The 24,540-nt window shown below is 34.4% G+C and overlaps 1 protein-coding gene across 2 annotated transcripts in view; it reads left to right on the plus strand.

The window, feature by feature from the left end:
- The window catches only part of LOC128203391 (sodium- and chloride-dependent glycine transporter 2-like), a 34,740-nt gene that overhangs the window by 2,692 nt on the left and 7,508 nt on the right, over positions 1-24,540 (plus strand). Inside the window, exons 1-11 of one of the 2 annotated variants that reach the window (XM_052904796.1) lie at positions 6,239-6,733; positions 10,609-10,740; positions 11,251-11,563; positions 12,883-13,015; positions 14,444-14,579; positions 17,508-17,610; positions 17,780-17,904; positions 20,467-20,579; positions 22,289-22,420; positions 23,254-23,353; positions 23,772-23,872. In XM_052904796.1, the coding sequence (XP_052760756.1) occupies positions 6,616-6,733; positions 10,609-10,740; positions 11,251-11,563; positions 12,883-13,015; positions 14,444-14,579; positions 17,508-17,610; positions 17,780-17,904; positions 20,467-20,579; positions 22,289-22,420; positions 23,254-23,353; positions 23,772-23,872 (1,506 nt within the window). In that variant the 5' untranslated portion in view covers positions 6,239-6,615. Of the gene's footprint in view, positions 1-6,238; positions 6,734-10,608; positions 10,741-11,250; positions 11,564-12,882; positions 13,016-14,443; positions 14,580-17,507; positions 17,611-17,779; positions 17,905-20,466; positions 20,580-22,288; positions 22,421-23,253; positions 23,354-23,771; positions 23,873-24,540 lie in introns of those variants that run through there. The other variant, XM_052904795.1, reaches the window with a different exon arrangement.

A 24,540-nucleotide genomic window follows, 5' to 3' on the forward strand; every position in this document is an offset into this window, starting at 1 on the left:
CCCGCTTGGCTAGAATATTCCGAGGCTCGATGTATTTTCGCCAGTCCCTGGGTTTTCGAGCCAAAGGGGTTCGACTGTATGATGAAAACTGAAGAAAACGCAAACGGCTATATTGAGTTAGATAAGTTCCTTACAGATCTCATTGTACCAGGAAAAGGATGCTTGGCATTAAAGGGACTAGACACCATATGGTCCCATAATTGGCAAATACATTATTTCCACAAAACAAGCATAGATTTTCAATCAGAGCTATTATAAGGCCCATAAAAAAATAGCATAGTTAATATAACATTTTGTCGCTGTCTCAGCTGAGTTTACCCGTTTCAAAATAGCGCATAATGGTATCCGAGTTTAAATTGTTTATATTTAGCATGTTATGGTCACGAAAATAGGACAGATACATATACCGACAGGGGCGTAGCTAGGGCTTAAAAAACTTGTAGGCCCGCTGATTCCACATAACACGCAATCAATTATATAAGTAATTTGCAATGATCACAATAAAAAACAAGCAATACACCCTGTAAAAGTTGTTTAAATAAACATCAAACTTGCTTTGGTTTAAATAAAACAAACTTTTGTGTTTGAATAGCTTGTTTTTATTGCATTTTGCGTTATTCAGATTTTGTCATTTTTCAGAAAATTGTAGCCCCAGGCCTACAAGGCCTATGTGTAGCTACGCCACTGACCGACGTTTTTTAAATTAGCTGGGATTTACGTGGTAGGCAAAACCACTAAAACTCGATTTGGACAAATACAAAATACGCAAAAACTGCGAAAGAGTATTAAGTGTCGTAAGCGATGTGATACATCAGTTAGTAAGATTGAATGCGTTGTACACAACGATATCACTTTTATGTTGTTGTTTTTTTATCTTTCAATGGTTTTATCTGGTGTCTAGTTCCTTTAAAATAAAACCTCGCAAACTTCCCAAGAGTCTGCCGTTGGCAGAGTCACTACTTTAAGGGATTTACTTACATCAGTAACTTTGGTATCTTTTTTCAATCTTTATTTTACTAACATGTATAAACAAATATCGAGCAACAACTGTCAGATACTTAATGCACAGGTTTTTGTTATTCCAAACTGGAAATAATTTTAGATAGTGTTACTCAGGTGAAAAAGTAGAGATAATATTTAATTCTGTCACATTATCAAAACTCTCATTAAAATAGAACATTTTTATTTTAAACCTTTGATGACGTTTTATTCTAGAAACATGGCTTTTGCTCACATTTCGCAGGTGATTTATCTAAATTTAACTGTATTATAATAACAATGTAAATACTGTTTGGTGCTAACTAATAGTAAATAAATGATGTCTTATATATATGTACTTTTTATTTCCACTTCTCTGTGATTATACATATGAAATTATTGACACATTAAATGCAAAAAGTTATGAAATATGAATATATTATCAAAACAAAATATTATGGTGTGCGACAAAGCATGCAACCACAACAGCAAGAAATAAAATAAAACAACTTTCTATAACAGCAATATCTATAAGAAATGCAGAACCCCTAATTCACCCATAGTCAAGGCTCATCGAAGTTCGAAAAAATAACCATATACCAGGCTTCATAAGTTCGGGGTATTTTAGATGCAACTCCTTGTGATTACGTCATGTTTGATAGAATTGCAGAACTCGAACGTCGGTAGTAAATGTTAACCGTTTCATAAATGAATTTGAGCCTCTTGTTAAGAAATTTGTTCTGCAATAATGAGTCAAAATGGAACGCAGTTAGAGTCTCTGCTTGAGCTAGTATGCGAAAAAAAACCATTTCATGTTCAACTCTTCTAAGAGAGCTTACAATTAGAGTCTAACAAAGAGCGTAGTTCATTAAAGTTTTTCTCTCAACCAATCTGTGACTTTGGAAAACAACCAAAGGTTTGAAGGTGCAATGTTATCATGAATTGCAAGAAATCGCGTAAAATATAAATCACTCTGTGTTCTACCTGCTCATATCATACTGTATCAATAAACGCTCGATGTTTAAAATGTATCCTTGCTGATGCTTGCATCCTCTTAACACATTTAGATTTAGACTGTTATTAAATATTTTTCGCGTTAAGTGTTCACTTGGAAGAGTGCATAACATTTGATGAAACGTTAGTTTGCGCGTGTTCATCTCTAGTTTGAGGGAAACCTTCCTAGCAGACCCAGATGCCACATCGGTCCGTGTCCACTTTAGTAGATCGTGTAGGCATTATGCTGCTTATTTGATGTATTAGTTAAGCCTTAAACAAGCATGCGCCGATATGTCATGCTAGAGCTCGGCACAGTACACTATTGAAGGTATGCATGCTTCCTGGACTAATTGGCTAAGTGTAAGCGGGTTAACGTAAGCAGAGGTATTTTCCATAGCGAATATTGAACATTAATAGACGCACGTCTTTTACTAACTCGTTTGTCAATTGCTTTGGTGCATTTAAGTCTACTTTCAAGTATGATCCCCATGTACTTTGCTGTTTCTGTGCTGGTTATATGTCCATTGTCGATTTTAACATTATTTTTTTGTTGCATAATTGTGTTTGTTAGGACTAAAAATGAAACATTTGCTTTTGTTTCCATTGTAGTCATATCCCTTACTAGCATAGTTTTAAACAACATGCAAGTGTTTCTCTTATGTTGTTTTATATATAGCAGTGTTAAGGCGTCTGCAAGTTTTGGATTACCGCAACGCATATTATTGATAAGGGTAAGATCTTTGTCGGTAGTCACTTTTTTTTGTTAACTTTAAGTGGAAAGTTATTCCCCTTGCCTTGCCGGATACCTTGCTTTACATTGAATTGGTACTTCAAACCAGCAAAGTTCGTTTTGACATTTTGTAAATATCGTATACCATGGCGGTTTGTTCTCTTTACATCCAAATTGAACAATATCAAAAATGTGCTTTTCAAAAGTTAATAAATCATTATAATGATAATTACTTAGGCAAGTGCATGTTTTTACTTACAGTCAGGTATGTTATGACAAAAAGATAGCTACATCTTTTAATTTCGGCCTGCAAAAATAAATGTAAAACTTTAGTCGGGTAGATAACACAAAATAGTTACATGAGCTGTTTTCCGACCACAAAACTAAACTTAAGATTATTATCTAAGCATCGAGTGTAATATAAACGTTTTCTGCTAGATTGTAATTTAATATATCGGTCATTAAAACACGACTACGATATTTATGAGTTATTTTGCGATTGCAAAAACTAGTGGACAACTTGAATCTAAGTATAAGGCCACTTTTTAAAATTAATTGGTTAACAATTTGTTTGTAAAACCATCAGATGGGTAGTGAGAATTGAAAAATATCCATACAAATTTAACGTTTAACAATATTTGTATTTATCATAGACTTGATGACAATTTCATGAAACCTCACTTCAAACTGTGGACTAACTGAACAGACATGTACTATAATATTTGAAAACAAATAAATGCTTAAATATGTTTTGTTAGTTATGTTAACTTACAATACATACTGTAAACGATAAAACCTAGCAATTTATACTGGAATGTACACATGCTACTTCTGTCATATGAATGGGTCTTGATCTTGCAATAAAATTGAAACCTTACAGTCTGGTGTTACCCTTACCAATTTCAATTATAGATTAATATAATCGTCAATGATATTTTTCACTGCACATTAAATATGTTTCACATGCCATACTGTAATTACAACCTTCATGTTTGTTTAATGTCACTTTTCCTTTGTTTTAAGCACTTTTAAGTGTTTCGCCATTTGCTGGGCAGTTATTGCATTTTGGGCAAAAGTTGGACTCCTCAGGAAATGGCTCCTCATCGTTGGATATTATTGTTTGACATCAACAGATAATATCACAACCGTGCAAAGTGCATTGACACAACTGTATTATAAAAAATACATTTATAAACTAAATTCTATGAACTTATATTCTTCTTTTATGTGAATAACGAAGTATCTTATTGTTAATCTTAAAATAAATTTGTTTTCAACAAATGCTGTTTTGATGTTTTTTGTTGTTTTTTTTAAATTGATACCAAAACTAAAATAAACCAATATATAGATTATCACAAGCTGAGGAATAGATGTTCTTCATATCTGCTCTACAATGAGTGCCTTCTTGGACAAACACGGTGTTGTGGTATGGGCTTGCTTCGGGTAATAGCGTTGCTCCACACGAATAGCGCAATTCTTCATACGAGCCAGCGCATAAATGTGATTCTTGTCATGGCGTAGATAACTGTATATAGCTCTTACTTTCCACATTCCTGACAGAGAATTAAGCTTCGGAACGTGGTAACACGTTTAAGAACAGCTTTATTCCTAGAAAGGCGTTCATAACATACCATATAAATGCCAAAACAGTTTAAAACTTTAGGTTTGGATAGCGCACAATGAAAACAATTAAGGTCATTAAAAAGCATCCTCAGTCTGTAAAGGACATGTTTGGACAACACAATCTGTACTTTCCCCGGCTTCGCTTAACTTGAATTATGACGGTGACTTAAGCCGTTCTATCACCAATTCGAACCCTGAACATTTTGAATTTTAGACAAGCGTTTTACTAACTACGATAACTGTGCCAGCTCAGAACTGCTCGATTCAGAATTAGTATACACACTATTTCACTTGGTTTATATTTTACATCTTGAGTAATTATGGGAGGAAAAGTGTGACCGGTTTGGGGCTCCAATCCATGACCACCGGGACACTAGCACGGCGCTCAGCTAAACTCAGCTAACCGGGCGGATGGTTCTAACCAACACACACCTTACACCTCCCTCATTTACTTTTTAAGGCAATGCTTCCTTTCATTTACCGCTGCCAGAATTGAAATAATACTGGGAGGACAGGTAAACGGTATGGGGCTGGAACCCATGACCCCGGAACACTAGCACAGCGCTTTAAGCTCTTATAGAACGCACCGGACGACTGGTTTCTACGCACACACACACACTACAGTTAAAAGCGTTGCCAATAAATCAAACGCATCATCTTTCCAGAGGTTTATTTAAATAAGAGTCCTGTCTAATACAGCTTTACTCTGGGTGTTTGCAACTCTTCAAATTAAACTCGTTTAAACTTTGAACAGTGCACCTTGTAAGCTGTTTGTTACAAGTAATTAAGTCAATAAAGAAAATACTCAAACCACAAATGCGTATTTTGGGTGGTTTGTATATTTAAGGATCACCAAAAACAGGTTTTAATGCATCGCAGAATAGTCAAGTGTGACTGTGGCGATGTAGACTGTAAATGTAGATACTTATCTTTACATACGTGTCCAAAATCTAACACCTCCTGGCAGGTCATTTCTTGAGGTATTTCCGTCGAAATTTCTCATCTGTACACGCATTAATTGATTCTAGTTTTACCTAACTAGGTGATGATACAATACCATAACATATGGTTGAGTCTGCAATTTTGGAAATGCTTTTTAAACCTGCACCTTATTGTGTAGTTTTCCGCCGACTGTCTTAAAATTAATAATTCCGGAAAAGCAATTGCGAAAACATATTGTTAGCTTCAAAACAATTGTGCATTGTAATTTGATGTGTTTGGTTGATTACACATGAATATACATGTGATAACTAGTATAATTACGATGTGTAAACTGCGATTTAACTACAGCTTAACATATTGTTGATAAATATATGTCACTCTATGACTCCGTTAAAATATTACCACCAAATAGATGCTATGATTAATTATACAAAGTAGGTGTCATTTAACCATACGGTTTTTATATCCCGGTTAAAACGAATATATAATCACTTTTCACCTGTTTTACTAACTTGCCGTAAAATACTCATGTCTTCTCTTAAATTTAAGGTTAAATTCAGGGGCAGCTCTAGGATTCGACTGGGGGGGGGGGGGGGGGCAGGGCATAACTAAGGGGCGTAGCCTTTTACTCGCTCCCCTTCCTCCTAACCTGAATTTATTTGGGTTTTAGTGTTAGAAGGGGGATTTGGGGTACTTCCTAAATTAAATTTTAACAATTTCTAGCCCGAAATGGTGAATTGGACAATTATGGGGAATGGGTGGCACCCCCCCCCAGCACCGCCATTGAAATCTTAGCTCAATATTAAATACGGCCCCTGCAGTTAACATCTTACAATTTAACACTGAACTTGATATGATGATGAATTATAGTATAAGTTTGTACAGTCTCGTAAATAAATGGTTTTAAATCTGTAATGTAAGCTCATAGCTATGGCATTCACGCCCGTATGTGATACAGAATAGGTAGAAATTATGGGTTACGACTGTCGGAGTTCGGTTACATATGGATACAAAGCATCAGTTAAACTTAGGGACATATATTCAAGTTCATGATGTTAAAATAATATTAGTTTGAAGTCTTTGCTATAGTTTTCGTAACTCATTTTTGTGACCTCCAATTTGGTTTTAATTGAAATAGTGTATATAAGATATTTACTAACTGACTGAATAACTAGCAGTTAAGTGTGGTTAAGAGCAGGAAATATATTTTTATGAGTTTTAAAACAAAGATTTAGGTTATTCGAAACAACACACATTAATAATTAATTAACTTACCAATCGACTCAAACATACAGAAGAAGCATTATTAGATTTTGTGTGGATTGAAATAAAACTGAGATAAAACAATGGCTCAAAGGGGCTACTGGGATAGTCAGTATGAATTTTTGTTTTCCGTTCTTGGATGCATGGTTGGACTTGGAAATGTTTGGAGGTTTCCTTACTTATGCTACAAAAATGGAGGAGGTAAGATTTTTATACAAATTATAACATTATAGCGACTGCAGTTCCATTTCATAAAGAAAAAAAATCTTTCTCAACGTTTGATTTCACGATATACTCTTATTTATGGTAGATTATTACTGCCATTCAGTGTTTTCGCTGTTAAAGGCGAACTTTCGAAAATATGAAAACCTTTCGTAGTAGGATCTAACATGCGCCAAATCACGGGGCGAAAATGCTAAAGTTCGCCATGAAATGGGGCGAAATCGCACCATGTTTTGCGGCGTGAAAATGTGAAATCCTTTTTGTTGTGCATATTCACCCCCTCCCAAATTGGCACACTTAACGTCGCGCTTTTTCGCCTCACCTCTTTGCGCATTTTTGTTTCGTTGTCCGTCTTTTTCCATTGCTAATAATCAAAACGGCCTATACTAACGCTCCCGTGTTGTATCCTTATGTAACTACCAGTTATCGTTTTTGAAGCAACGAAATACGGTTCGACATTTTACTTTCATAATCACTAATATTACGTATTCCACCATCGCTAAGAATCATTTCTTTTACTTCGTTTTTGTAACATGCTTATCATAAAGGAAATACAAATAACAGTTAATGGTGTCTTCTTAGAAGAGTGCGCCAAATTGTATGCGAAATTCATCTCATTTCGAAAATCAAACGCCACTGAAATTGTGGCACAAGGTACAGCCCTCTGCGCACCGAATCTAGGAGCGGGCTGAAATCTAAAGTTCACAGTTTAAAACAGAAATATCACTTGTATTTCATTAATAAATATTGTTTTATGTCAAATGAAGGCTGGATATTACCTATGAAGGGAAACATTTTACATTAAACTGTTGGTTTCTTTCCCTATTTGTTGTTCAATTAGGCGCTTCAATACTGAACGTATTTCTTCAGATGTAGTATTATGATTTTGAGTGACAAAATAATGTATTGTTCAACACAACAACATAATATCAGAAGATTAATTATACACAATCAGCTAAGATTTCGACAAACAAAACGTTTCTGATTTCACTGAATTTGAACGAATTCGAAACCACCATTGACGTTATCTGTCCACATCCCTATCACTCCCTCGTATTTTTCAATCGTATTCATTATATCTCACTTGATAGATATTTGACAAAACATAACAGTCTTTGCACCATTTATATCATTTAAATAAATAATTGACGAACCTTAACATAATTTTCACCATAAACATCATATCTCATTTGATAAATAATTAACGAAACATAACAATCATTGCACCTTTTATATCATGCCTCATTTTGATAAATAATTGACGAACCTTAACATACTTTGCACCATTTACATCATATCTCATTTTATTAATAATTGAAGAAACATAACAATCATTGCACCTTTCTATCATGCGCCTTTTTCACGAAACATAGCATACATTGTATCTCATTCGATAAATATTTGACGAAACATAACAGTTTTTGCACCATTTACATTGTATCTCATTTGATAAATAGTTGACGAAAGAAAATAGTCTTCGCATCATTTACATTGTATCTCATTTGAAAAATAATAGACAAAGCATAACAGTCGTTGCACCATTTTCATCATATCTCATTTAATAAATATTTGACGAAGCATAACATACAATTTAACTGATTTGATAAATAATGGAAAAAACCAAAACTGTCGTTGCACCATTTTCATCATATCTCATTTGATAAATATTTGATGAAACATAACATACATTTGAACTCATTTGATAAATATTTGATGAAACATAACATACATTTGAACTCATTTGATAAATATTTGATGAAACATAACATACATTTGAACTCATTTGATAAATATTTGATGAAACATAACATAAATTTGATCTCATTTGATAAATATTTGACGAATGAAAACAGTCTTTGCACCATTTACATTATATCTCATTTTTTAAAATAAATAAATAAACATAACAGTCGTTGCACCATTTTCATCTTGTCTTATTTGATAAATACTTGACGAAACATAACATACATTGTATCTCATTTGATAAATATTTGACAAAACATAACAGTCGTTGCACAAATTTTATCATATCCCATTTGATAAATATTTGACGAAACATAACAGTCGTTGCAACATTTAAATTGTATCTCATTTGATAAATAATCGACAAAACATAATAGTCGTTGCACCATTTACATCATATCCCATTTGATAAACGTTTGAAGAAACAATTTTTTGCACCATTTACATTCAATTTGTATCTCATTTGATAAATAGTTTTTGCACCATTTACATTGTATCTCATTAGATAAATATTTGACGAAACATAACAGTCTTTGCACCATTTACATTGTATCTCATTTGATAAATATTTGACGAAACATAACAGTCTTTGCACCATTTACATTGTATCTCATTTGATAAATATTTGACGAAACATAACAGTCTTTGCACCATTTTAGGAGCTTGACATGATGGCAGAAGCGAGAACATTGTTAAAGTCAATAGAGTTGTTAAAGTCATCGCTGTTAGCTATCAAATTTTAAAAAGTGGAAGTTTAATGGATAGCCTTATGATCTGCAGTGTTTCTAGCAAAATTTGAGAAACTGCTACAGCTGTACTTGTTTTATCTCAATTTATAAGCACTTATATAAATATTGTTTCGATGTAAGAGTGCATCTTTTAGCAGCGTAAGGTTTACGACCCAGATATCTTTAACTTAATTATACACAGCTGAACTAGATACTTCATGGCTTTTAATCGTTCTGGGTCGGTATTCATAAAACATGTTTATTCATTTGTTACCTAAAGTCATCAAAGAGAGAGGTATAAAATTAGCTCTAAGCAATCTCCTCAATTCTTATCTTACATATAATTTATGTTCTTGCTAAATGTAAAAATATCTCACTTATCATATTATATACTCGCTTCATAAAATCTAGAATACTTCAATTTTATAGATTTGACTTAAAACATATACTTTTATGTAAGAAGTACTATTACTTGTCATTAAATATGACTTCGAAAAGTTTAGAAAATTGACTTAAAGTAACTCGCTCATGGTTTGTGAAAATGCACTTTTTTTAATTACAAAATAAAGTGTGGCAATTGTTTTTATGACTAAGATGTTTAATGGATACCAACCTTTGAATTAATCCCGGTATTGAAACTAAAACTTTGAGGAGCATTCCATATTCCTAACTTTATCTTCATGTTCCTGAGTGCAATGTCAATGTTTTTCAGGAGCATTCCATATTCCTAACTTTATCTTCATGTTCCTGAGTGCAATGTCAATGTTTTTCAGGAGCATTCCTTATTCCTAACGTTATCTTCATGTTCCTGAGTGCAATGTCAATGTTTTTCAGGAGCATTCCTTATTCCTTACTTTATCTTCATGTTCCTGAGTGCAACGTCAATGTTTTTCAGGAGCATTCCATATTCCTAACTTTATCTTCATGTTCCTGAGTGCAATGTCAATGTTTTTCAGGAGCATTCCATATTCCTAACTTTATCTTCATGTTCCTGAGTGCAATGTCAATGTTTTTCAGGAGCATTCCTTATTCCTAACTTTATCTTCATGTTCCTGAGTTCAATGTCAATGTTTTTCAGGAGCATTCCATATTCCTAACTTTATCTTCATGTTCCTGAGTGCAATGTCAATTTTTTTCAGGAGCATTCCATATTCCTAACTTTATCTTCATGTTCCTGAGTGCAATGTCAATGTTTTTCAGGAGCATTCCATATTCCTTACTTCATCTTCATGTTCCTGAGTGCAATGTCAATGTTTTCCAGGAGCATTCCATATTCCTAACTTTATCTTCATGTTCCTGAGTGCAATGTCAATTTTTTTCAGGAGCATTCCATATTCCTAACTTTATCTTCATGTTCCTGAGTGCAATGTCAATGTTTTTTAGGAGCATTCCTTATTCCTTACTTCATCTTCATGTTCCTGTGTGCAATGCCGATATTTTTCTTGGAGATGGCGTACACACAGTTTTCTAATCTCGGACCTGGGAAAGCTTGGATTTGTGTTCCGATTTTAAGAGGTTTGTGAATTGATATTTACTGTGTCAATTGATTGTTGTCTTTCCCATATAATATAATTCGTCACCTGCACATATATTGAGTTATTGCATAAAGGTGACGAATCGGAGATAAAATCATTACTAGTCCATGATTTTGTTCCGTATTTCGTTAATTGTTTATTCGGTTAAGCATGTAGAGTTGAATTTACTTTGTGTCGTTTTACAGAAAAATAAGTTTGAAACACTGATATATTCCGATACAGATTGGTCGTTCCTTCTGCTCGTACTTTAAGTTCATTTGTTTCTTAAATAGTTGTTATTTTATGATGGTCTGATAAACATGCATCATATATATTGTTTGAAAATTCTTGCCAATTATAACGTTTATAATATTCACATGAATCTGTTTACACATCATACACTCAACCTGTTACATTTTCCTTAAGTCTCATAATTGAACTACTTTTAGATAGAACCACTTGACAATGTGGAAATACTCGTCTATACACCATGTTCCTTGTTACTTTACAGGAATTGGCTATGGAATGGTCATCATGACGGGAATTGTTGCTGTGTACTACACCGTCATCATGGCGTGGACATTGTACTACTTGGTCATGTCATTTAGTAAGGTTCTACCGTGGAGTCACTGTGACAACGAATGGAATAATGACGCATGCGCACTCCGCGTGAATCAAAATATGACGTCATTGATGTCATCAGGTTTTAACAATTTCACGAACGAAAGTAACATTGATTCAACAGTCACATTACACCATGATGGGATAAATTCAACTGAATTGTCAACAAGGATTGCTCGGACTCCTACTGAACAATTTTGGGAGTAGGTTTTCTTTTCAAAATTTATTTAAATTCTCACTGTCTAGAATGTAATTGTATTCTCTGCAGCAGAAGGATATGCAATTGATAGGGAGCACAATAAATAAAGTTTAATGCATTTTTTTTTTAATTTTACTGTATTATATTGTTTCACTCATTTTACTTTAATGATCAAAACAATAAAAATGATGTACAAATAAAATGACATTAGAAACTTTATGGGAATAAATGATGGCACGTGACCATAAAGTAAAGAAAGTGCCTAAATATCAAAAATGCTTGCACCAACCTATAGTGTGCGCCTTTAAAAAAGAAATCACATACATTCCATTCTAGAACATCTATCGGAGTCGCCAAATACGTACGAAGTATAAAAATAGAAGTCTTGATTTAATTGTGACTAACCTATGACACCAATGGAAGTTGTATCAGTGTCGACGCCCTCTTATGATATCTGTCCCTCCCCCATTCTGTCGTCATTGATTATCTTGTCCTTCGGGATCGTTGAAAATAATCTAGTTATTCTTGACAATGGAAATCGCTTAAGCCGCTTTGTGATTACACGGAGGGCGTTGATGGTGTTACATTTACCACTTCTAAATCAAACCGATATTGCCAGTTTCTATTTTTGCCTATGAAAGGTTACTTGTTAAGAATGATGTTTTTCATTGTACATTATTAATACAACAAGTTGCTGCCACAGTCCTGGCATATGACGATATAATCAACCACACAACAAAATTGCCTTATAGTCTTGATTGATGTCAAGCAGATTGAAAGTCGTACACTACTTCTTTCCTTTCTGAATAAGCAAATGGCGAATAAGCTCATTCTTACTTTAACAGCTCAAGATAAAAAATAGATATCGATTATACTTTGAATGGCTATGTTTATGCGTTCTTTAAGCAATTTAAATATCAACTTTGGATTGATATGATTATGTGTGTTGTCTTTAAAGTGACTTCAAATATCTAAAATACTTCGAATTACTGTATTTAAGTGTCGTTAAAGCGAAATTTAACTATCGAAAATTCCTTGTATCGCTATTTTATGTTTTGTGAACGTGAATTAGAATATAGGAAATACTTTGAATTGCAGTGTTTATGTGTCGATAAAGCGAATTTGGATATCGATAATACATTGAATTACTATATTTAACATGTTATATTTTGGTTTTGCCAATTCCATATACAGTGTATTGTGACTGGTTGACGACATAGCACCAAGCAGGGCATAAAGGTAGTCGTTGATTCTGTTTTTAATTTGTAAATGTACAGTTATTTTTCTAGCATTAAGCCTGAAACAGACAATTGCAAATTCCAGGTACAATGTTCTCCAACTATCTGACGGAATAGGGACAGCTGGGGCCGTACGATGGCCGCTACTGTTGTGCCTGTTTTGCGCCTGGTTAATTGTGTTCCTCACATTGATTAAAGGGATCAAGTCATCGGGAAAGGTATTCACTATAACATCAACTGGTACCAAGATGAGATTATCTGAATTGTTTCTGGATTTCTTCGAAAATGCTTTTGTAAAGGAACAAGTTAAATAAAATTCCGCTTGATGTACCGTATGTAGGTTTGTCTAGTTATGGGTTCCGTTAGTATAGTTCTTAGCACTTACCAGATGTAATCATGCACAAACAAGCTGCAGTTCTATAATAGCCAATGTGTATATTAACACTCAGTGTGTCTATTGTTCTGAACATAGTTACAGTTAACAATGTTATTAACTTTCAAATCGTTACTGCTCTGGAAAATTAATGGATACACTTCATTCTGCTGCATTTGTGACAATATTTTAAGATAAATGTTGCAGTTGTACTTATTTTTTTTACGTATGTGAGCTAATTATGAAATATGTCACATTTAAAAGCTAATAACGATGTCGTTATCGCGTTGTAGACGTTAAATAAACCGGCCAATTAAAATTTTTAAATTTTCTCTGGGATATTCAAACTTAAAAGCTGTAAAAAATGTAAACTAAACACCAAACGCGTGTTTAAGACTTGCATCGTCAATGACATCGATTGGTTATTGTACGTGACATATATTTAACCGCAATTGGATTGCATTTGACAAACCACACGGGTCGGTTTGGTACTATCGGTCTGCCAAAGGTATTCCAAAGATGTTGCGGTATTCTTTTGAATGTAATTGAACCCTCCACAATGAACGTAGCGGCATATGAATGTAATTGAACCCTCTACAGTGAACGTAGGGGTGTATGAACGTAATTGAACACTCTACAATCTACGTAGTGGCGTATGAATGTAATTGAATCCCCTACATTGAACGTAGTGACGTATGAATGTAATTGAACACTCTACAATGAACGTAGGGACGTATGAATGTAGTTGAACCCTCTACAGTGAACGTAGGGGGCGTATGAATGTAATTGAACCCACTACAATGAACGTAGCGGCGTATGAATGTAATTGAGTCCTTTTTGATTAACGTAGGGGCGTTATACCAAGATCAACATATGGTTTATACTAATTACGTTTTCGCGTGTACAGTGCTAACAGACTTCCATAAAATTGTTTAATCCTCAATATTATTTGAAAGGACATGTTTATCAAGTATTTCAGATCAAGGTATGTGGCCTGATGGCAACGCATATACACTAAATAAATATTAGCCTAAATAATTGTTGAGATTTTTGCGATTAAAACCTACTTGACCACTCACTCTTTAGTTCAAAAAGCGCCAATATACCGATAGTAAATTTTATTCGTGCCAAATTATTTTTTTATTCTTCGATCATTTTAGTCGAACGAGTTAAAAATAATACTTTTACCAATGCATTTAAAACATTATTGATATCAACATTTATTTTGACCCATTAAACAATTGATAGAATACTACTATATGTCGATTTTCAGGTGATGTATGTAGCAGCCACTGTCCCTTATCTGCTGCTGTTGGTCCTACTGGTTCGAGGTGCAACACTTCCTGGCGCCCTAGACGGGGTTATGTATTATGCAGTTCCCAAATGGGAGTATCTGTTAAAGTTCTCCGGTAAATATGCATAAACATAGTATGTAAAAAGGGTGAAAAGAAATGTTATATCTGCTTTATTATGTAATGTCACATACATTTTTTGCATTAAGGGGGAAGGGTGAAAGCGAGTTCATCAATAAAGAAGCCAATAAAATCTGCTTTTACCCTTCGACGTGTCATCCTTTTAAGTATTAACAGCAACCATCGCGCAATTGCATAAATATTTAAAATAACGACATCAACGATTATTATCAGTAGCTCGCACGGAACCTTTTTTTAAGGACCGGTGTAATGAGGGATTAAAGTCGTGTACATTTTGTTTTCTCTTTGCATGATAATACTTTAACTTCAGTGTCAACGGCTTTCAATCTGTCGTTAAATAATTAAGAATTCATGAATAGAGTTATTGTCATTTTAATTTACAGACAAACTATCTGTTTCAATATTCTATGAATATGGCAAGTTTACCAGAATATAATAAACACAATAGTTTGATACGCGGAAAATTTCGATTTCGATTTTAAATAAGTGCAACATATGCCACTGACAGTTTTGTTCATTGGCATGTATGCTGAATATAACATCAATCAAACCTTTAATGACATTGCCAACGTGTGATATTTGTCTTGCTTCCCAACGATCACTCAGGAGTTTATATATTCATACAAAGTCTTCAAATAACTTCTAGTAAATAAAACGATTTGGATTGTCGTAGTGTGAATTAAATCAAAACCAAATTTATTTCTTTGTTTTATCCAATTAATGCGTGACAAAAAGAGGCATTCAATAACTCAGATACCATGCTTTTTCACCTGGCCCTAGCAGTTATAAATTATCAAAGAAAGGGCATAAACTAAAAGACGTACACCATTCATTCCGAGCCATTGTTAAAATGTTACGCCAATCAGTTTTATAGTCAAATCCTGGATTCACCGCTGATTATTATGATGGCATATGCACGTGAATAAAAACTTTTAAACCTATTTCAAATGTCATGTATGAAACCACTTTTTGTAACGCTTGTCCGTCAATAATCGAAACATTTTGCCCCAGCTATAAATGTAGAATTGAAAAACATGTGTTGTATTACTCTTTGTAGATTATATTATGGTGTGTTGTCCTAGTTCAGTTTGGTGCGATGCAGCAGTGCAGATCTTTTATATTTTCTTGATGTATAACAGGTTTGTTTGTCTTACTGTAGTATGGCGAGTTGCAGCAGTGCATATATTTTACTCATTCTTGGTGTTTATCAACGTGTGTTCGTCTTACTGCAGTATGGCGAGATGCGGCAGTGCAGACGTTTTGCTCTTTCTTGATGTATATCAAGGTTTGTTTGTCTTACTGTAGTATGGTGCGATGCAGCAGAATTGCGACATGCGGCAGTGCAGATGTTTTGCGCTTTCTTGATGTATATCAAGGTTTGTTTGTCTAACTGTAGTATGGCGAGATGCGGCAGTGCAGATGTTTTGCTCTTTCTTGGTGTATATCAAGGTTTGTTTGTCTTACTGCAGTATGGCGAGATGCGGCAGTGCAGATGTTTTGCTCTTTCTTGGTGTATATCAAGGTTTGTTTGTCTTACTGCAGTATGGCGAGATGCGGCAGTGCAGATGTTTTGCTCTTTCTTGGTGTACATCAAGGTTTGTTTGTCTTACTGTAGTATGGTGCGATGCTGCAGAATTGCGACATGCGGCAGTGCAGATGTTTTGCGCTTTCTTGATGTATATCAAGGTTTGTTTGTCTAACTGTAGTATGGCGAGATGCGGCAGTGCAGATGTTTTGCTCTTTCTTGATGTATATCAAGGTTTGTTTGTCTTACTGCAGTATGGCGAGATGCGGCAGTGCAGATGTTTTGCTCTTTCTTGATGTATATCAAGGTTTGTTTGTCTTACTGCAGTATGGCGAGATGCGGCAGTGCAGATGTTTTACTCTTTCTTGATGTATATCAAGGTTTGTTTGTCCTACTGCAGTATGGCGAGTTGCGGCAGTGCAGATGTTTTGCTCTTTCTTGATGTTTATCAAGGTTTGTTTGTCTTACTGCAGTATGGCGAGATGCGGCAGTGCAGATGTTTTGCTCTTTCTTGATGTTTATCAAGGTTTGTTTGTCTTACCGCAGTATGGCGAGATGCGGCAGTGCAGATGTTTTACTATTTCTTGATGTATATCAAGGTTTGTTTTTATTACTGCAGTATGGTGCGATGCTGCAGAATTGCGACATGCGGCAGTGCAGATGTTTTACTCATTCTTGATCAATCAAGGTGTCTTTGTCTTACTGCAGAATTGCGAGATGCGGCAGTGCAGATGTGTTACTCATTTTTGATGTACATAAAGGTTTGTTTGTCTTACTGCAGTATGACGAGTTGTGGCAGTGCAGGTGTTTTATTCTTTCTTGGTGTACATCAAGGTGTGTTTGTCTTACTGCGATATGGCGAGATGCGGCTTTGCAGATGTGTTACTCTTTCTTGATGTACATTAAGGTTTGTTTCTCTTATTGCAGTATGTCGAGATGCAGGAAAGCAGATGTTTTACTCTTTCTTGATATACATCAAGGTTTGTTTGTCTTACTGCAGTATGTCGAGATGCGGCAGTGCAGATGTTTTACTCATTTTTCTATATATATATCAAGGTGTGTTTGTCTAACTGTAGTATGGCGAGATGCAGTAGTGCAGATGTTTTACTCATTTATATATATATATATCAAGGTGTGTTTGTCTTACTGTAGTAGGGCGAGATGCGACAGTGCAGATGTTTTACTCATTTATCTATATGTATATATATCACGGTGTGTTTGTCTTACTGTAGTAGGGCGAGATGCGACAGTGCATATTGTTTTGCTCCATCTTGATGTATATCAAGATGTTTTTGTCTAACTGCAGTATGGCGACATGCAGCCGCGCAGATGTTTTACTCTTTCTTGATGTATATTAAGGTGTGCTTGTCTTACTGCAGTATGGCGAGATGCGGCAGTGCAGATGTTTTACTCAGCTGGCATGGGCTGGGGAGGGATATCCACATTGGCAAGTTACAACAGATTTCACAACAACATTGAAAGGTATTGAATAATTACAAAATCAAATAAACATTGAAAAAGAATTGATCCATTAGTAGTCAAAATTGTTAGTATATCAACTCAGAATCACTTATTCGGAAAAGTGATCGTATGATGTGTTCGTTAATAAAACGACCCATGAATAGATTAAACCATGTGATTTGTAATTCAGAGACGCAATCCTTTTACCCATATTGGACGTTTTGACAAGCTTCTTCGCTGGATTTGTGATTTTCGTCAATTTAGGCTACATGTCGCATGTTTCTGGAATACCCATTGATCAAGTCGTCAAACAAGGTACGTAAGTGTAGATTTAGTCCCCGGAAGAAGAAAACTTAAATTAAAATTTTCAAATGCCTTGTTTCAAGTTTGGCTCGTTTGGGTGTAGCCTTTGTTTCTTGTAAAAGTCTTTTATACATATAAATAAACAAGAAGCATTTGCCACACCATAACCACAGTCATTTTATAGGAATGGACTGCTTCATTGGTGTCATATGAACTGATATATATTAAGTGACAATAGAATTTAAACTATGTATTTTTCGTTAGAATTATCAAAGGGGTCACTTTTTCAAACGATATGTAACATAATAACTATGCAGTACTGCAGTTTAAAAATGTCGGAAAATCTCGAAAGGCCTAAACAGCTTAAAGTTCAACAACTTTGATTTGATCGAAAAGTTTTGAGTGCGAAAAACATGTCAAGAAAAGTAGCAAAACGAAATGCAACAAAACATGCAGCCTTCATGCAGATTATCCCCCAGTCTATTATTAGCAATCAGAATTTTTACCATAACATGCGTGTAGTTGACGAAATTTGTTCAAGTTTCCGAATGTATCCTAAACAATTATCAACACAGTTATCCGGTTTACAGACCAACTCAGATTTTTGAAGGGAATGAAATCCACGTCAAAAGTGCAGTTCCTTTTAGCTGTCCATAGTGTTGATTAGTGATGAGCATGCGTCAAGTTTGCCAATGTATCCAAACAGCCTCAACGCAGTACTCCGGTCAACAGTATGCTCCGAAATGTAGTTGCATTGCTAGCAGATCTAAAAATATGCACAAATCCGAATCGAGAGAAAAGCTCATTGATCCACATACTGTATTGAAACGGAATTATAGCTAACCTATAGTAAAAGTGTTCTAACACGGTTCCACATACTCCAATTTTCGATATATGTCCATGTAATAATTATATCAGAAGAAATATAGATTATACTAAAGTATGTAGAAATAAACACAAATAGGCACAGCTGGACATCTGAAGTGTCGCCAGTTCATTTTCTTTGCACCGACGATAAGTACTTGAGCTAGCGTTTAATATGCGTGTACTGTTTTTGGAGCAAACTCCACGCGGCGGTTTTGGAGCAAACTCGGTAACTTCCCTTTGGAACACACGCTTCCCACAAGGTCTTTCTTCTAGCAAGAGAGCCTTAAGCGAGGTATGAAATTTTTTAAAAAGCACACATGAAAAACGCACGACTGAAGAAATGCAGCTATATATCGTATTTTATTTTACTTGTGGGCATAGCAAAACAATATTTCAACTTGTTGCTGCGCCACTCGTGAAAATATTTAATCCACATGCGATTCACCAAATATCATATATAGCGTATGTTTGTTATGTGTACATTGACAATGATATTGTTTTAGTTGATCTATTAATTGTAGGGTTCCCAGGGCAGAGAAATTTTAAATCATCAACTGCGGTATGAAATTACATATTCACGTCACTCAACTTACTGCGCACATGATATTTAGAGACAAGCAAAAAGGCCATTCAAGTTGAATTTGTGTACGAATTAGAATTGTTTCCCTCAGGTAACATCAAACGCAATCGAGTCTTGGTTACCATAGTTCGTTTCTCAGAAGGTTTAAATCTAACAATAAAACTTTCAATAAAACAAAATGTGGGTCTCTTGTGTATATGGCGTATGTAACACGATATATCGTCTTAAAATAAGAACTTGTTAACAATTAATAGCATTTATGCTTATTTACATCATTGTTTCTCCATTTGACAACTTTTTCATGTTTGATTTAAGATAACAATTATTGATTTTCAATCAATTTGACAACGGTAAAAATAAAACAAGCACTTTTATACACTAAGTAATTCTAGTGAAAGCTACAGAATACTAATAGTAAAATTCAAGTGTCAGATATTCAAATTTTCTGAATAAGAAGCGAACACGTTTCTTGCTATTAAAATGATTTGTTTGAATAACTCCTCAAGACCTGCAACAAATCCGAAATGCCTTGCATATATACTTCTGACAGGACGCATGCGCTATATAACTCAGTTCTTGATTTATTAAAGTTTATGAGTCAATATTGCCGGAAAACATTGCTTTTGTTAAACCAAACGTAACCAAATTTGCATGTTCTAATGAAAACTAGCTTAAACAAATCTTAAAATGTGAATTCGAAAATTATCTGGCGTTCTTGAATTGGAAGAATCTTTTTAGGTAACATTCAACCATGATTTCTCATTTAATTAACAGTCTTATAAATGAATAGCCCCTTATTTTATATCGATAAGTTTTTTGTGTTTTTTTTTTTTGCGTTAATGAATGAAAGATTTAAAGAACTATAAAATTTCGTACAATATGAGGATAAAGTAACTGCGAATTAAAACTGGTTTAACAGTATACGAAACATTAAGTAATTATATATATGTCTTTTTAGGCCCGGGGATGATAAATATTTATGTAATTTTAGGCCCGGTGATAGTTATTATTACTTGCATTTTTAGGCCTAAGGATAGCAATTATTATTGTGTCTTTTTCTTTTAAGGCCCGGGGATACCATTATTTTTCGTTTTAGGCCGGGTTATAGTATTTTTTTGTCTTTTTAGGCCCGGGGATAGCGTTTATGGTTTACCCAGAGGCTCTTTCTCAGCTACCTCTGCCGCAACTGTGGTCCGTACTGTTCTTCCTAATGCTGTTTACTGTCGGACTTGACAGTCAGGTATATATTCTGCGTTCAGTAAATACAATATAAATGCACTTAGAGAATTGTTGTTTAAGCAGAGTTTAGTCAATCTCCACAAACTTAAGTAGGGCTTCTCAAAATTTGATACCAGTTCTTGGTCTATATTCTACCATTTCATGTGGGAGTTTGAGATCCAGGTTAGAAAACTGGGGTCATGGTTACACACAGTCTCAATATTTATGCGAAAAGCTACAGAAACAAGCCCAGTAGCAAAAATAATAAACATGACCCCGGGTTAATGACACTGGGTAAACGCCAAAGACATAGAACATAAAACCACAAACAAGAAACATGGACGCACAGCACAAAACTCCACAAACAGCACTGTGCATACATACTATATATAAAAAAAACTAGGTATGTTTATCAAGGATCGTTAGGCACCTCCTTGGAACGGTCAGAAAAAAATGTTAATTTACTTGGGTTTAAACCAGTTTAAGTGCACAAACCTCACTCTTATTCCAACAATCCTAAATAAAGATAAAACGCAAAAGGTAAATCTTATCCCGACACAGACTCAGAAAATCACTTTTATTATCTTAAAAAAACATCAATTTCTAAAACTAGAAATCTTATAAAAATATAAAATATGTTTTGTAAAACGAAATGATATTAGTGATTTGAAAATCACCCCAAAACTAGTTTCTTTTGGTCTGAAAACTTATGTGAAAAACTTTAGAAACAAGTTCGGTAGCAAAAAGGATAAACATAAACCCGATTTAATGGCACTGGGTAAACGCCAAAGACAAAGAACAACAAAAACAAAAAATCACAAACAAGAAACATGGAAGAACAGTACAAAACTTTATAAACAGCACAGTGCATACATGCTGTAATAAAAAAAAACCTAGGTATGTTTATCAGGGATTGTTAGGTACCTCCTTGGAACGGTCAGTAAAATTTACTGGGGGTTTAAACCAGTTTAAGTGCACAAACCTCACTCTTATCCCAACAATCCTAAATAAAGGTTAATCTTATCAAAGTATGCATGAACTTAAATACTTTAGTAAGTACATTTTTTGAAAATGATGTGCTTTTTGAAAAAGCTAAGAAATAAATTCTGATTGTTTTTTGTTTTTTTAAAGTCTGTGTTATTTTTCATGAATCGTCGTATAATACACATATTTATTAAACGAGTTCAAGAATAAAAATGTATAGGCGAGCCTTTGGCCAGCTTACGAACAGATTTCTGGAACACATTTATAGATAATATGATGACGAGTGTAAGATTCTATTTATACACAAAAATATATACCTTTACCACCTGCTCTATTTATTAAGCTAAATTCCTAAAAGAAATGGCCAGTCCCGTGTGTTATATATTTTTTGCCCCTTTCGGATTACTTAAAACGTCGTTATGATTATTTGAACTATAATACGGCTTCCATCCGTATTTGGGATCGCATTTAGTTTTGCACTTTTGAATGATATTAACGAACAGTTTTAATGAAACCGAATAAGCCATGTTCACATTAAGTTGTAGTTTGTGCTTCCGATTCGATAGATCTTCCTTTTAGAATATATGGATATTAATTTATGGCCTTTTTTTGAAAACAGTTCTATTAAACAGAATCTGCTATTTTGGATATAGTTTGTCCTTTAGAAGGATATGAATGAATGAGTCTCAAGCAGAATATCTTTCTATTAATTGTTTTGTTACTAGCGTGCTCTAATAATGTTTTTAGATGGTGCACGTGCAAACTGTGACGTGTGCAATCATTGACACGTTTCCCAAACAGTTAATCAATAGAAAACTCATCGTCACCGGTAGCGTTTGTTTTGTCATGTTCCTGCTTGGCATATCATGTGTTACACAGGTAAGTATTTAACCATTCCTTTTTGTTGCCACTGTTTTTTCATATATATTTTAAAAGAAACACTTAGTGTATAACATAATATAAATGATAGTCTATATCGAAGCTTGCCGGAAATGGCCGAGCTGTTACGATTGTTATATTGCATGTTTACGAATGACTAGGTATAGGTATCTACCAATAGAATACAACTTCTTTTAAGGTATTCAACTCCAAAACGTGTACATTTTCGATTCTATTCGAGAACTAGCTTTGTCTGGGTATAATTCTATAATAAGATCAGTATTTCAAAGACATATTTCAAAGCTCTTCTAAAAAAGCCAACCCAACCTTGACTTCTTTCCAAAGAGATCTCAGATATGCATGCTTTAGAATAAACATTCAAATCCAACTTTGCTAAACATGGAAATTAATAACACCTGTAAGTAATGACGTCTAATTAAACCAAAAAAATAAAGAATTAAACCATACATTTTAGAAATGTCTTTAACATGTATGTATATTACAGTGTAGTACGCAATTAAAAAGTACATTAAAATGCGTTTCTGAACAATAACGAACATCTGAAGGCGACACTCAAATCTTCAGGTGATTTTATTACTCTCCTTTTATTTCAGCGCGGTTTTAATATTCTCCTTTTATTTCAGGGCGATATTTATAATCTCCGTATATTTAGGGCCGGTATTAAACAATGAATTATATTTCAGAGCTGTACTTTAACTCTCCTTGCATTTCAGGGCGGTATTTATACTCTTTTTATGTTTTGTGCGGTTCTTATACGCTCCTTATATGTCAGGGCGGAACTTCATGATCCTATGATTCTCCTCATATTTAAGGGCGGTATTTACGTTCTCCAAATTCTTGACTGGTACTGTGCTAGCATTGCAGTCATGTTTCTTGCCTTCCTTGAGGTCGTTGGCCTATCATGGATGTACGGTATGTATCTAAATGGAACATATACCTTTCGAAATGTTCATTGTTAAGATATCCGATATGCAAATATGTGACAGTCTACTCCATGATAAATTTGGTATCATTTTAAGTTTATACGATTCCCTTTGATGATTGAATGCTAATGGAACTAATATGTGTATTTCAATTGCGTACGCATTATGTGCGAATTTCGTTTCGTGAATAAGTTTACATGTGGCAGACATGTTAAGTTGTACGCGTTTAGGAGTTTTGGTTAGGAGTTTGGATTCAAATCATCGTCACAAAACCGTTCCAAAATAACAGTCGCTTCTTCATTTGTAATGACTTTGAATAACTGAAAAAAATGCATTTTATAATGCGTTTTAATATACCATTACTTAGTAGGAATACCAACTTATTGCCAACTTATTGCCAATTCCAGGTCTGCAGAATTTCTACAACGACATTGAGCTAATGTTGGGCAGGTCTTTATCGCCCTTCTGGGGAATATTTTGGCGATTTATAACACCAGCGATCATATTGGTATGGTTATTTCAGACGTTTTGACAATACTGTAGACGAGCTTATAGCGACTATGATATCATACTTGACGTAATTTGACATGTGTTCCGTTCTTATAGGGCACCTGCTCAAAGCAAGCTATTTCCTTTAAGCAAAATGCATAAAAACAAAACTGATGTAATAAAAGTCTTGACAGCTGTGATCGATTGTAAGGCGGGTTTTTTTTTTGGCTTGTTTCCACTAACCCCACCGGCCATATATTTTCTACCACACCATTCACTTTCTGCCGTAGTTTGGACTTCTTCTTTGTAATTTCCTACATAAATGTTCATTTACGACTCATTTTAAATTTTACCGTTTAATATTTAAAACTTACTACAGTAGCGATATACCCTGATGTAGGCCGGTTTGGTACAAAATTAAGTTATTCCTACCGACCCTTTTATTTGGAGATATTAAATAACTTTTTTGGCCTAACTAGAAAACTTGATTAGTTCCCGAAGTGTTTCTTCAATAAAATACAAAGTAATGCTTCAATATTGTTAATAAGTACTCACAAAAATAAATGGTTTGATGCGCCCAATTGCATAAGCAATTATTGTTTGTAACTACATACTAACAACCTTTTAGAGGTCTGATTTTCTTGTGTAAAGTACAAACTAAATGGGCCAATTACTGTTTTCATTTAA

Source organism: Mya arenaria, chromosome 9 (genome assembly GCF_026914265.1).
Source record: "Mya arenaria isolate MELC-2E11 chromosome 9, ASM2691426v1".
NCBI lineage: Eukaryota > Metazoa > Mollusca > Bivalvia > Myida > Myidae > Mya > Mya arenaria.